This window comes from Aythya fuligula, chromosome 4, assembly GCF_009819795.1.
Source record: "Aythya fuligula isolate bAytFul2 chromosome 4, bAytFul2.pri, whole genome shotgun sequence".
In the NCBI taxonomy this organism is placed as follows: Eukaryota; Metazoa; Chordata; class Aves; order Anseriformes; family Anatidae; genus Aythya; species Aythya fuligula.
This window is the reverse complement of record NC_045562.1, coordinates 31,964,242-31,978,653: the sequence shown is the minus strand read 5'-3', so window position 1 is coordinate 31,978,653 and position 14,412 is coordinate 31,964,242. Positions and strand designations below refer to the sequence as shown.

General features: G+C 39.3%; 1 protein-coding gene across 11 annotated transcripts in view; it reads left to right on the top strand.

Moving 5' to 3' along the window:
• Positions 1-14,167, top strand: part of TRIM2 (tripartite motif containing 2) — an 85,361-nt gene extending 71,194 nt beyond the window's left edge. For 10 of the 11 annotated variants that reach the window (XM_032187090.1, XM_032187084.1, XM_032187083.1 and 7 more), the window contains 4 exons: positions 7,169-7,349; positions 9,096-9,166; positions 11,482-11,622; positions 12,647-14,167. In XM_032187090.1, coding sequence (XP_032042981.1) covers positions 7,169-7,349; positions 9,096-9,166; positions 11,482-11,622; positions 12,647-12,799 — 546 coding nt within the window. In that variant the 3' untranslated portion in view covers positions 12,800-14,167. The remainder of the gene's footprint in view (positions 1-7,168; positions 7,350-9,095; positions 9,167-11,481; positions 11,623-12,646) is intronic. The other variant, XM_032187091.1, reaches the window with a different exon arrangement.
• Positions 14,168-14,412: the final 245 nt, after the last annotated feature.

Genomic DNA, 14,412 nt, shown 5'->3' with positions numbered 1-14,412 from the left:
TTTCCTTATTTTTTCCTTATTACAAAGGAATGCAAAGGAATTTTTTTTTTTTTTTTTTTTGGTGTGTGTGTGTTTGTGTGAAGAAACTACATAGTTTGTAACTTAGTCCAAGTTTTGTTGTTATAATGTGGGAACAGCCACGTTGTATAATAAATAGGAAGAGGTCACAGCTGTGATGCCAATGTAATAACAGACAGAGTTGATACATTCCATTCTACAGTTCTTCCCACTGGGTGCTTGGATGCCTTTCTGCAACTCACAGTTGAGAATAGCTCATGTAATCAAGTGTAGTTGGACTAGCTTCACAACATCATATCATTAGTATTTTGATTATACAAAAAGGCGTGTGTATATATGTATTTACACACAAGACAGACATAAAAACTTATGGGAAGTCTTCAGTAACATATGGAAGGGAAACATAAGGTAGCAGACTGATGGTGACTTCCTCTATTTACTCCATATGTATCAACAAATCAGGTGCATAATTCACGTATGGTCCTGCTGGTAATAAATGCGAGGAAAGGCATCCCAGGAGGTTGTTCCAGTGCTATAGCATGGTCAGGAGTATTTTATCTGGGGTGATGTGCAGTGGAAAAACTGCAGGAAATAATGTCAGGCTTCCGAAATAAGAATTTCTGAGAAGAGTGTACTTCTTATTTTCATAGCAGCTCTAGTGATTCTCATAGGAGTAAAATAAAGAGGCAGCTACTGTACTCCACTAAGGCTTGCAAACCTGCAGTATTTTTCATGTTTGGGAGCCAGCTGCAATTCCAGAGGGAATTAAAAGTTGCCTTCATTTGGTGCTGTTCTCTGAATGTGTGTTACAAAGACTGGCAATGCATGCTAGAAATAGCCATCTCTAGCAGAAATTAGCAGCACATTGTTTGGTGAGATAAAAAACCTGCAGGGAAATTTCTACCACACTTACTTAGTTCTAGAGCCTTCTATTGGAGATAAGTCACCTGTTTGGCATTTTCTGACAGCCTAATGACCAAAAAGCTCAGGTCCTGACATGATCATGTGGCTGCCAAGAAATGGCCTTCCTTTATTAGACTTTCCAAAGTGACAAATGGTATAGCAAATAGCTAGTTCTGCTTGCAGGGTCCTCAGTGATCCCTTTCTGAGAAGCAGACACCTGTATGCTTTTAAAAGTATCCAGATCTTATGTAGACTCCAAGCTAAAGTAAAACAGCACTAATATGTAATGCAGCTGTTAAAAAATATTTGCATTTGCAGAGAATGTATGATCTTTCTTGACTAGTTTCCAAACTGTACACAGGAACGCTTTGGCTGAAGGCCTTGAATGAAATGAAGACACCAGAAGGAAACAAAGATGTAGTTAAGAATCCAAATACTCTGAGTAACTTAAGTGTGGTATAAATAATTTTTAACATCTTCAGTGTGAGCTGGCTTGATCTGGAAACGGAGGGTGGAGGGTTCATTTTCCTTCCTTCTGCAGACAGGCTGTAAATCCAGCATTTTGGATGGTGTCAGCTCTGGAGGAAAAAGCCATGGCTCTGGAGGAGCCATGATCCTGCATACTGTAATCTACCTGCAGCGCGACAAGTATTGAACAAACTGAATTAAGGTAGTTCCTCAGACACGGAGCCTGGCTTCACTTTTAGTTAATGTTTTTGCTGGACTGCAGAAGCTACATGAAGTCAGCAATGTTTGTGTGGGTTATGCTAGTTAGTGCATTGGACTTCGTAGTTCCTGGGACTAGGCTGATTAAACGAAAGATGAAACATTATCAATATACAATTTCTTTTAGATTTCACGCAACAAAATATATTTGTGAGAGAAAAACACGGGGTTATTTGTGGAAGCATGCTATATACGGATGGAAGGCATAGTCACACAGTTGAAGCACAGGACACAGCTTTACCAGGTCTAGCCTGTGGCAATCTGGGAAGAGCTGCATGAATTCTTAGGTGTTCATAGTATTAATGGCATTCTTATGGGGGCTCTGTCAGATTAAGCTGGGCAATGCTGGCAAAGATACACAGATAAATAAAGGGATAATGGTGTTTCACCTCTAAGGATTGTGCCTGCAAGACACTGTATCATCTGTGATACAGGGGTCTGCTAGCTGTTAACTCAGCATTATCAGGGGCCTGTTTTGTACTTGATCTGTTATTTCTGTATTCACTCTCCTTTAGCTTAGCAGCATTTAATAGAGGTGTGAGCCAGGAGGCGGATTTCTCCTGGAGCCAGGCCCAGGCACCTCCCTGATTACAGAAGGGGGCTGACTCACCCCAGCAGGCTCTGCCAGGCAGAGAAGTGTCACCTTCCTCAGTCGCTGCTGGCAACACAGACAGCGCTCCGTTTTCTCAAGGCTGGGAAGCTGGCATAATGCAGAGCTTGGCAAACCCTCAGCTAAAGTTACACCAAAACATGAGTCTCTTAAAATGAAAGGCTACCTTATCCTTCGAACAATGAACCATCTGATAGGGTCTTAGAAATTGGGGCTTTTGTTTCTGGCTATGTCATGGGTCTCACAGGTGACTACTGATCTTCCATTTCATTTCCTAGTGCTTTATTTTGCTCATGTATAAAAACCGGGTAACAAGGCTGGCTTCCTCTGTAAATTACTTTCAGATTGCTTAAGAAAAGTGTTATAAAAGATGTCTTAATTGCTAGGCTGAGAGAGAACGCATGCTGAAGCAGATGTTTCAGCCTCTGTGCCAGGAGTGGTGTTCATACCTAGTGAAGGAACTGGAGGCTAGGACCACAAGAAGGATTTGTGGTTCTCTGAGGACAAGATTTATTTCTTTCTAGTCTTGAAGGGTCACATCTAAGACAGCCTGTTGTCAGCCTACCAGGGCTGTAAATCAAGTTAAGACATCATGTTAAGATGGGTGGGAAAAGATGGAAGGAAACACCTGATCTGTCAGACTTTTATTTCTTCTTGTCTCATTAGAGGGACTAAGAAGGGAGCTGCTTGAAGCTGGCTGCAAGTTCAGATAGGAATAGTTCTGTGGAGTGTGGCGTGTGGTCATGGTTCTATTAAGACAGTCAAGTGAATGATAAATCCATTTATCGTGTGAAGTTGCAATATGTGGTGATGATGCATCTCCATGTTAGCGAAGTTCTGGAACAGGAAGAGGTGTATTTTAAGTCTGTAAATTAATTCCTGACAGTCATGAACAATTGTGAACCTTTCTGACAGAAACAAGATTGGTGGAAATGAACTTAAAGCCCCAACACACCTACTACTTCAGTGAAAAAGTCTGTATAATTTTATATATATACATATATATATATAGAGAGAGAGAGTGTCTAGCTCATTTTTTATATAGCCTAGCTGTCTCTTTAAAAAAAAAAAAAAAAATAAAATAAAAAAAACACCTCTATGAATATCCCAGAGTGGAATATTTTTCCATTCTGGTAGAGTGGCTTTATAAACACATATTTGAAAACCAATCTAAATTTATAAGTGCCTATAAAATAAGGGACATAATGTCCTTGACTGAATTCAATTAAACACAGTATTTGTATTAAGGATTCAGATGATTCATTATACTTTATTCATTTCTAATGGCAGAGAAGTCTGAAAATACTTCCATTCATAAACTTAACAGGAGTGACTGGGTTTCATAATACTCTGTTTTAAATAATCAAACCTATAATTCTAAGAAACCTTCTGAAATAAAAATACACAAAGCATATGTTCAGCCAGACCCAGTGACGTGTCATTAATGTATTTTGATCTAAACTGGAAACAGAGATTCTTAGTATAAAGAACTTCAGGCTCTAGCTGGACATAATTTATTGCTGCCTGCAAATTGTGTTTTAAATCCTGGCCCAAGGATAGTGATTTTTGTTCCTTTTCTCAGCAGTGAGTGCCCGTTATTGTAGTACGTGATTTATTCCTGATTTTTTTTTTTATTATTTCTTATGTATTCATATGGTCAGGAAGACACTGTACTCATGAGTCTGAGTCATTTTTCCATAGGAATCCTGGAAAGATGGTAAGGAGGTGGTACAGTGCACAGGCAGACAAACAGCCAGGCATCCCAGAAGAAAAAAGGGAGTATGATTTAATCACCCCAGAGGAAATAAATCTACTGATTTGCATTTGGTTTATGTTGTTGCTTTGTTGTTACGCAAACCTGAGTACGTTTTGTAGGTGTGTTCATGTCTTTCCCTTGGTGATCACAGTCTTTTTTAATAGTTTTTCCTGGGGATGTTTTAGCATGATTTAATTAGGTGTTTTTTGTCTAAATATTGAGCAATTTCTAAGAGCATATGTATCTGAACATAAACCAGACACATGATCCTTGCATGCTAGCTAAGTGTAGTCTTTTAAGCTGCAAGATTTATTCCCTGAGGTTTTCTTTATTTGAGACTGAAAGAGGTTGTGCAGTAATGCTTTTGACTTCATACTAGACAGCTTCAGGGAATCTGGATTCCTTTATTTTGGGATGGCTCCTACTTCTACCTGCAACCCCACCCATGAGAATGCACGGTCGAGTAGGAACATGGGGTTTCCTAAGGACAGCTGAGCTCCTTCATATCTTAATTTGGTTGTTTGCTTAAAAAACATCTGGGAACTGAGCAAAATGAGTTAGGCGATGGATCTTCTCCATGCCCTGTAATCTGTCCTGCCTTGTCAGTCATGGACTAAGAGACCTTCAGCCACTCACAGAATCACAGGGTGGTTAAGGTGGGAGGGGACCTCTGGGTCCACCTGCCCCAACTCCTGCTCCAGCAGGGCCACGCAGAGCAGGATGACCAGGACACATCCAAGTGACTTCTGAAGATCTTCAAGGAGGAGACCCCACAGCCTCTCTGAGCAGCCTGTGCCAGAGCTCCGTCACCTGTACGGGTGTGCTCCCTGCTGTTCAGAGGGACCCTCCTGTGTAACAGTGTGCACCCAGTGCCTCTTGTCCTGTCCCTGGGTGCCACTGAGAAGAGCCTGGCTCTGTCTTCTCCTCGTCCTCCCTCCAGGTATTGGTACACATGGAGGAGATCCCCTCTGAGCCTCCTCTTCTCCTGGCTGAACAGTCCCAGCTCTGCCAGCCTCTCCTCACATGAGAGATGCTTCAGTCCCTAGATCATCTTGGTGGCCCTAAGCTGGACTCTTTCTAATATGTCCACACCTCTCTTCTACTGGGGGGCTCAGAACCGGACACGGTAGTGCAAGTGTGGCCTCACCAGTGCTGAGCAGAGGGGAAAATTCCTCACCACTTGCAGCAGGGCAGGGAGACGGACACAGAAGGCAGATGCATCACTTGTTCTAAGTGGTGATCTGTTCCTTCTGCAAAGGCAGCGCAGTGAAAAATGGTCTTTTCATAAAGAATATGAATCTCTTCCTATCTATTTCATTTAAATTCAGTTGGAAACATAAAATTATGTTTATAGAACATCTCTGACAAATTACTACAGGGACTGGAAGCTCTGGGATTCATAATTCCAGCACAGCCAGGATTGCCTGTCCAGAACGGTAAAAAGGCCAGCAGGAGCCTAGACTTTTGGAGCCAATCTGGGAAACTGCTTCCAAACCTGCCCATCATTTAAGCTGCCCATCTCCTCCCAGCCCCTCCCAAACCAGCAAGCAAGTTGCTGCATTCCAACAACAAAACCTCCAAACAATTTGGTGGTATTTTTATAACGTGTTTTTTTATTTTATTTTTTCTCTTTTTAATTGAAAGGTCAAAACTTGACTGATTGTATGCAGTTTAAACCAGCTTCTAGAATCTGCTTGGGGAAAAAGATAAAAAAAAAGAAGAATGGTGAAAAATGTGAAATGGTCTGGGAGGTGATCACAGCATCTTCTTGGGTATACGCCTGGGTAGCTCAAGGGTTCTGTGAAGGCTTTGCCTGAATTTCTGCTTGCCCTGGGCTAGGTGGGATGCTGTTGCCTAGAGCCACCCACTATGTAGATCCTGTACGTAGTCCCCATTAGCTTCACCCTGCTTTTTGAGAGGCAGTCAAAGCATATGTCTAGGCCAGTGGTGGCTACCTGTGTGCTTCTCCTGGAAGGAGAGGTGCTGGCTGTAGCTTCTGTTGGCTTTTCCTGGGGTCTGGGAGAGGAATCTAACATTCACCAGTTCTGGTGTAGGTACCTGCATCTTTCAGCCAGGAGGCCTGCCTGTGCTAACAGGACAATCTGGAATATTCCGAGCTGCTGAGGGGCAGCTTGGAGCTTCCCACAGCTCCTCGCCCTGAGGATGAGCTGTAATTGGTGACAAGAATAGAAAGCAGGTCTGACCAAACACAGAACACAAGGCTGAGCTCAACAGTTGCCTCTCTAGTTATTATTCCTCTTCCTTTCTTTTTAAACCTAAAGGAATAACTAAGAGGAATAATAACTAAAAAAAAGAGAATAGGAAGGCTAAGCTACAGTCTGACCTGCCATTAATCCATTGTAATGCACAAAACCCAATAAAAGGCAATTGCAGTCAGTTGTGTAAATACCCATGTATACGTCTAGCCTACTTAAAGAAGTATTTTCATACATATGTATGTAAAATTATATTGTAATATCTATTATAATAGTGTATATAAAAACATACATATGCATGTTATGAACATATAACAAGGTGTATAAGTTGCCCATTCCTTCTAACGTGTTCTGGTTGGAGAGCTCTCCAGCCTTTCTAAATAACTCACTGTGTGAGATCCACATTATCTCCACTGAAGTTTTTTTTTTTTTTCCCTTGGTACAATATTGCATACAGTTCCCTTCCTGGTGCTGATTATACTGGCAGATGTTTTTGGTAGACACAAGTACTATTTAAAATTATGAAGTATTTTTATTTCACCAAAGATAGGACCAAACTCTGATTTCTTTAGTGTTTCAGAAATTACTCCATTTGCAGTTTGGCAGCATGATCCTAACTCCTTTGCAGGTTTCAGCTGACACTTTAAGTGTCTAAGCAGTCCCAGGTAGATCTGGTGGAAGACGACACGGAGATTAATGAGGTAGCAGATCTTCCACCCCAGAAAGAACATACAGAAAACAATCTTTCTGTTTGGCTGAAGATATAATGAAGAAATACACGATCTGAGTTGATAAAGCAATCACTTTCCTCTGGCAAAATTTGCCAACAAAAATTTCTCTCCGTGCTACTGTGTGTCTGTAATACAGGACATCTTTGAACAGTACTAACTTATTTCTATCACGTTAATGTATTTTCCTGTTCTGTGTTTTCCCTTTTAGGCCAAAATTGGGTCTGGAAAGCTCATGGGCCCTAAAGGCGTTTCTGTGGATCGTAATGGACACATCATTGTGGTGGACAATAAAGCTTGCTGCGTGTTCATCTTCCAGCCAAATGGGAAAATAGTCACCCGGTTCGGCAGCCGAGGAAATGGTGACAAGCAGTTTGCAGGTACACTTGATGGTAATATGTAAATCCCCTTTTCTTGCCTCTTCTGCTCACATTTGCATGATGTTTGAGCATGTTGAAGAAGCTCTATCCTACTCATTTTTTTCCTGAGGGGGGAAAGGTTCTACTAAACACACAGCTTCTGTTCACTTCACCATTTGTTTATCTGGCCGGGAAGACTGCAACATCTGTTCTGCAAATGTAGCTGTAACTGGGCTGTTTCATCTACCTTTCTGTGCCTGGAAGCATTTCAGATCACTGACCCGAGAAAGACTGATCTTAACCAGCATTTTATAAATGCTTTGCAATGCCCACGCTAAGCCGTTCATGATAATCAACTCAGACATCATGCTTTGTATTTCCCGTGGTCAGATACACATTAACCCGTGCCCTAAGTAGTATCTTCCCATTAGAAAACAGGCATAATGGAACAGTGTTAAGATTGAGATCAGGGAGACACAGTTATGCAAATGGGAAACGCCAGTCTGGGGAAATTGCCACTTATATATTCAACTGACTACTTGCACATGGTGTCTCTCAATGAGAACATGCAATTAGGTTTAAAGAAAAACAACAAAACTGATACATATTTTGACTGAAAAGCTCTTTCAGAATTTGAAATGAAGACACCAAATTATATATGCAGGTCATTTTGCAGGTGTTTGGTCACTTACAGTAAGTAGTTATAGACTAGTCTGATGTTTTGACAAGCTCACAGCGTAAGAGAGAAATAGCTTAAATGATATAACAGCTCTCATCTTTCTTGAGATCTCTTTCAGTATCTCATGGCAAAAGTAAAACTATATAAGTAAAATAATTTTATAAAGTGAAACTATATAATTTATGAAAGCTTTGGCTGTAACACAGCCAAGTGTCACCAACATTTTCTGGGTACGTCCAATTTCTTTCATCTTAAAATTTGTAAGAATACATCCCGATAATAGGTGTGCAAGTACTCTGTAACAGTGCATTTGCACAATGTATCATCTATTCTTGGTGGTAGGCGACACAGAACAGGTGAATTGTCACTACTGGAATGTTTTCACTGTAGAGGTCTTCACCTGTTTTATACTGTATACTGATGAACTGTGAAAATTGCAACCGAGTTCCAGTTTAATAACACAAAATAGCACCAAGTGTTTTGATTCAGGTGATTTCCTGTTTTCAAGTTATCGTTTCTTAGTAAGTTTGTGCACATAGTTTAATAAACTAGAAAACAAAAATGTATTTTTTTTTCCCTAGCAATATTATTCTAGTTAACTTTTGTATTTGTCCTAAAACTTGCTTCCTTGAGAGCTTGTAAGAAGCAAGCAAACAAATGATGGAAGATTTCATTTAAAGCTGCTGTACTTTTTTGAGTACTATTTTCATTTTATATATACAACTTTATCCCTAAGCACTGCGCTGTCTTAATAAGCATATTAATATCTATGTAGTCATCCGTATATAGAGGAAGAGGAAGGAACAAACAGTGCTAATTGGTATGATAGCACTAGCTGACATGGTTGAAGAATAAATGATTTGTTTACAAAAAGGCACGCTGAGCTTTTTTAAACATGAAATGTAATTTCATGTTTCATTTGTTCTTTCAAATTGAGTAATTTGATTTATTCTTTCAAATATGAGTAATTTGAAATGGATTGTCCTGTTTAACTGTTTGTTGTTCAGAAAGCAAACATAGTGATATTTTGATGTATTTATTTTAAAAATTATTTTAATGGTATAATTTTTAGTTTTTTTTTTTTTCCTTCTGTATTGCAGGTCCTCATTTTGCAGCTGTAAACAGCAACAATGAAATTATCGTTACAGATTTTCATAACCATTCTGTCAAGGTACTGTGAATTAATAGCAGTTTGGAAAGCCTTTTATTATATCATGTTACTTTCCTGGGGAAAATAAAGTATCTTTAAAAACAAAGAGATGATGCTCGCTATGTATGAGGCCTGTTGAGAGGACTGCACATTTGGAGACCTTTGCATGCAGTGCATTGCTTAATGGAGATACAATCAGTTGCCTTTGGTTTCACTGTCATGTTCTTTAATTCAATTGCTTAAACATAAGTTATACCTGAGATAAATTATATCACTGTGGTTATTTTTGATTAGCTGTCTGCCAAGCCAGTTATTTATTGTTCTTTGCTATTTTAGGTAACTGATAACTGCTTTTGAATACCCCAGTAAAATCTTCCCACTTTTCTAGTAGAATACAGGTATAACAAAGTGAAGATACCTGACAGCCTTTAATTCCATATTTGTAAGCTTTGTTATTCTGGATCCATTTATCACATGATAGTCTTAACAACTGTGTGATAGACCATCAGTTTTTATCCAGTACATCCTGCACAAGGCAGAAGTGTCCGCCAGTCTTTACTCACAGGGGAAGTCCCAACTCATGGCCTGTTAAACAGTCATGGTAAGATTGGGTGGTATATGTGTTTGTCCCAGTAATAAACCAGAACAAGGGTAAATGTTGAGATGTGATGGAAATTTTATGTTAAGGAGTTACAGGCCATTTCAGAAATTAGTCACCTGTGTTTGTTTTCAGGACATGACAAACCCTTTCAGGCACTTTCTGCACTCTGCACAGATGCAGCCTCAGTCGAGTTCATCAGTGTTACTAAAATGATAAATTGTGTATGTTTACGTGGAATATGAAATTTCTGTCTGCCTACTACTAAGCATATACAGCTTGATGTCCATAGTGGTGCTGAATCACCTAGCATTTGAGCAGTGATCTTGCTTTTGTATGCTCTTGGAACATGAGAAGAAACAGCGACTCATGTGGTTTGGATTATGACAGTAAAGCCAAGGCTGTGGCAGGAGCCCTGTCGCAGAGTGTTTACGTGATTTAGCAGCAGGAGGCCTGTGGCTCCATAAATTACCTCTCCACCAGCAGGGCTTACTGTGGTAACAAGGATGCCTGGAGAGAGTTAACAACAAGGGCCAACTAAAACGAACAAAAGCAAGTGAAGAGATGTAAGAAATGAGGCGTTTTAGTGAATTAAAATAAATTGCGTCGCTAATGAGAACAGAGCGTCCTGTCTGTGTCTGGTGTGACTCAGGGGGATAAAAATGTTATTTGTTGCAATTTGGTACTAACTGGCAAGGATTCTTATTTTTGTAGCATTCTCTAAATCAATGCAGATAGTTGTTGACACTTTGAGTGTTATTTATAAACTGAATCATGCTGTCATCTTTTGTTAGATGGTGAGGAAAAGAGCAAAGAGTAAACTTTGTTTTAAATAGTAAATACATTTGTACAGAAACAATTTTCATTCTTATAGCTCCCAAATCCTTCCTGCCACCAGTGTCTTGAATTACACATCCTCACTCTGCAAAGCATTATCTTCCTTCTGCCATTAACCTTCAAGCTTTTTCCTCATTTCAGGCATCTTCTGTGCAAAATCCTCCTCAATATAGGCTTCTCTCGTGTTCTGTCACTGACACCCCATTTTAATCCGGGCAGAGAGCAAATTATCTTTGCCTGTTTTTTCTTATTAGCTGACTTTTTTCCTATTGTTTTTCATCATCTGAGGCACCACCCTGGTGCTTCATTCATTTCCGCCCCCAAAGGCTTTCTCTCTGTCCGTTGTGGGTGTTGGAAGAGGCTGATGTCCTCTCACCTCCCCCCTTCTTAGCACCTCGGTGTGTGTTTGGCACTTGTCAGGTCTTTGCTTTTTCTTGTTTGGGTCACAGCTGGTCCTTAAGAACACTGCTGGACCTTGTGGCACAGCTGGGCCTGGGTCCAAGATGGATGAAAATAAATGGAGATAGTTATGATGTTACGTAAATGAAACATCCTGAATCTCACTTTCTAAATATTTTGGCTTTTTTAATTATGGGAATGCTTCTTATTTTGCTTAGCTTGTTTTCAGGATGTAGGCTGGTGCTGGCATTGTCAGTGAGTTCTTTTTTCTTTTATCATATTTCTAAATATTTCTAAAATAAGAGCAAAATAGGAGAACTATAAATGTCCATGCTGAGAAAGGATGGGGAGGGAGAGAGAGGGGGAGTGAGTGATTGAGGCAGAGAATATTGCTTGGAATTCTTCAATTCCCAATTTTGTTAGTAAGTGAACTGGTAGTAGTAGATCAGTAATATTTGATGTGATGTCATGCTTTTTCCTTTTCTTATTTAAAACCATACAGGTATTTAACCAAGAGGGAGAATTCATACTGAAGTTTGGATCAAATGGAGAAGGCAATGGACAGTTTAATGCACCAACTGGAGTAGCTGTAGACTCTAATGGAAATATTATTGTAGCAGATTGGGGAAACAGCCGAATACAGGTAGAGATTTATGTATTTCAAAGGTGCTCAATTAGGAAAACTAATGGATTGATAACTCTGGTCACTAAAGTCTTCAGACATCCCAAGAAGCAGGACAGCAACAGTGATGTGGTTTCTAACACAGCGTTTTTTCTTCGATGCCTCATTGTTGGTCTGTCCACTTTTAGAAGTGGTAGTGTCAGGCTATGGACTTCCCAGTGTGACTGCTGGCAAGTCTGACGGTTACTTAGGCTCTTGTCTCCAAGTAGTTCCCCAGAAGCTATTTGATGAGTTCAGGCTTACAAGCTTTACTGAGATTACAGTAATTTATAATAATCATCATAACAGAAGATTGGAGACATGGTAGAAAATACAAAGAAAACAAATGATCTGTATAGACCCTGAGGCAAATACAGCAGATTTTTATCAACTTTTTAAAATGTTGGAAAAATATTCTGCTTTTAGGTTAATAGAGTTGCACTCTTTTTATTATTAAAGTGCTAATCACAAAATTCTTAGCTTTTTTGCCAAAGAATATCTAATAAATAACTAAATGTAGACATTAGGTTCACTGAATATGAAAATAAGGGAGCTGCTCGTGAGCTGTTCTCAGGAAGCACTGTCAACAGTGTAAACAAATTCCTGGTTTTCTCTGTGTGGGAACCTAAGATTCATGCTAGCCACAACAGTAAGATTTGTTAGGAAAACAAGGTGTTGGTTGAGTTTGTTTTATTCTAGCTGGTTATTTTTAGAGCAAGGAACAGCCAAGATGCTTTTTTTTATTATTACTTTGTTGCATGCTTAATTCTTGCCAAAGATCCTGGTAGCCTTAATTAGTTCTTTTTAATAAGGAAATATATTTGTATATAAACTTGCATATTATGAGACTAACAGATCAGATTCTGTGTATATTTATTCTAGGGTATGTATGTATGTATGCCAACAGTTTCAAAAATAAGAATAGTGGTATAACTGAAAGCAGATTTTTGTCTGCTAGTTTTCTTTTTTATTCATAACTTTTCATATGTGCTTTATCACCCCAAAGGTCTTTGATGGAAGCGGATCGTTTTTATCCTACATTAACACATCTGCTGACCCACTTTATGGCCCCCAAGGTCTGTCCCTTACTTCAGATGGCCACGTTGTAGTTGCAGACTCTGGAAATCACTGCTTCAAGGTCTATCGATACTTACAGTAACAACGAGCTCTGGAGATGGGTAATCCTCCACCTGTAAGCAAAGACTGGTCCCAGAGACCCAAGGCAGGATGTCTCCTACTTTGAGTTCATTTTTAATTATGAAGGAGTCTCTTATGGACTTCTCATGTTAATTTCCAAACTTAATCTTGTTTACATAGAACTTGCACCTCTTACGTTCCTCACTCAACTTTTTGTTGTAAGGGTTAATACACAGAATCCTCTATAACTGAATTCATAGAGACAATGTGATATTAAACACAAACTGCAACTTACGGAACTGGAATTAACTAGTTAGGCAAAAATGAGAAAATTTGGGGGAAAAATCCCCAAAGCTATTTGAAGACTGCGAAAGGTAGCTCCTGTTCAGAGCTTCCAAATTTGAAAAAGTGTCATTGTTATGCATTATTTCACCCAAAGGTGATCCTGGGAATCTTCTAGATGTCATTATCATGGTAGGTATTACACTTTTAACATTCTTAAGTCTTACTATCTATAACAAGTAGGTCCTTTTAGTATAAAGTTAAGTCACACAAAATCAGTCTAGTTCTAACTGTCAGACCTAACGCAGCTCAACATTTAGCACTATGAGAATCAATGCAAGTTCCCAGCTCCTGTGGGATTAATGAAGGATTGTTTCATGTGCTTGTTCTTCACTCTTCCTCTTGCTCAGTGTGCTGGAAGGACTTTGCAGAGACCTGACATTTCTAAAGCTCTGGAAAAGCTTAATTGTAGTGATACATTAGTGAGAGCTGAATTTCTGTATAACGACAGACCTTTTGACACCAAACTAGTTCATTAGGATCAGGGTTATTACAATGTCAACTCAATTAACCTCATGTGTGCCACTCTTTCGTATGTGTTCATTGCCATGTTTCCTTAAGGCAACTCATTGTATTAACAAATAAAAGAAATGCAGCATCACACAGGACAGAAAGCCAGAGAAGGTACCCCTATGGAGGACCTACATTATACAACCAAAGGAACTGTGGTAAACAGAGGTTGTATAGGAAAGCCAAGGGTTACCAAAGCTATTTCTTTTTACATGAGGAAAAAACACATTACAAATAAGAATGAATTTGAACCAATTCCTGAAGTCCTTCATCAAAGGGAATTTTGTTAGAGGATAAAATAAGGACTGTGAGATTTGTTCTGATTTGTTTGTATGTATGTATGTATGACTGACTGACAGAAAACAATTTAAAAAGTAAATGTATGTTATTTCAGCAAACTGGAACATATGTGTGCCATTTGACAATGGCAGTACTCTGAAAAATGTCCCTCCTCCTTCCTGCCAGATCTTTCTACTGTGTTCGTTGTTGAAGTATTATTTTAATTGGAAATGCTTACAATCACATGACTTGGTTCTGTTTTTAAAGTTGTTTTTTTTTTTTTTTTTTTTTTAAAGTGTGTACTTGTCCTTTTTAAAGGAGTATTGGCATTACTCTTAATTCTAAATCCAGTGCTCAAAAGATGAATTGCTACCATAGCCTAACGTAGAAACAGTGGTGCTCACTCTTAAACCTCATTCGAGGAGCTGGTGAGCGTGCTGCCAATGCTTAAAACAGTGTGACAAGTAGCATTTTTCTCTTCTAATTTTTAGGGCCTTGAAACAA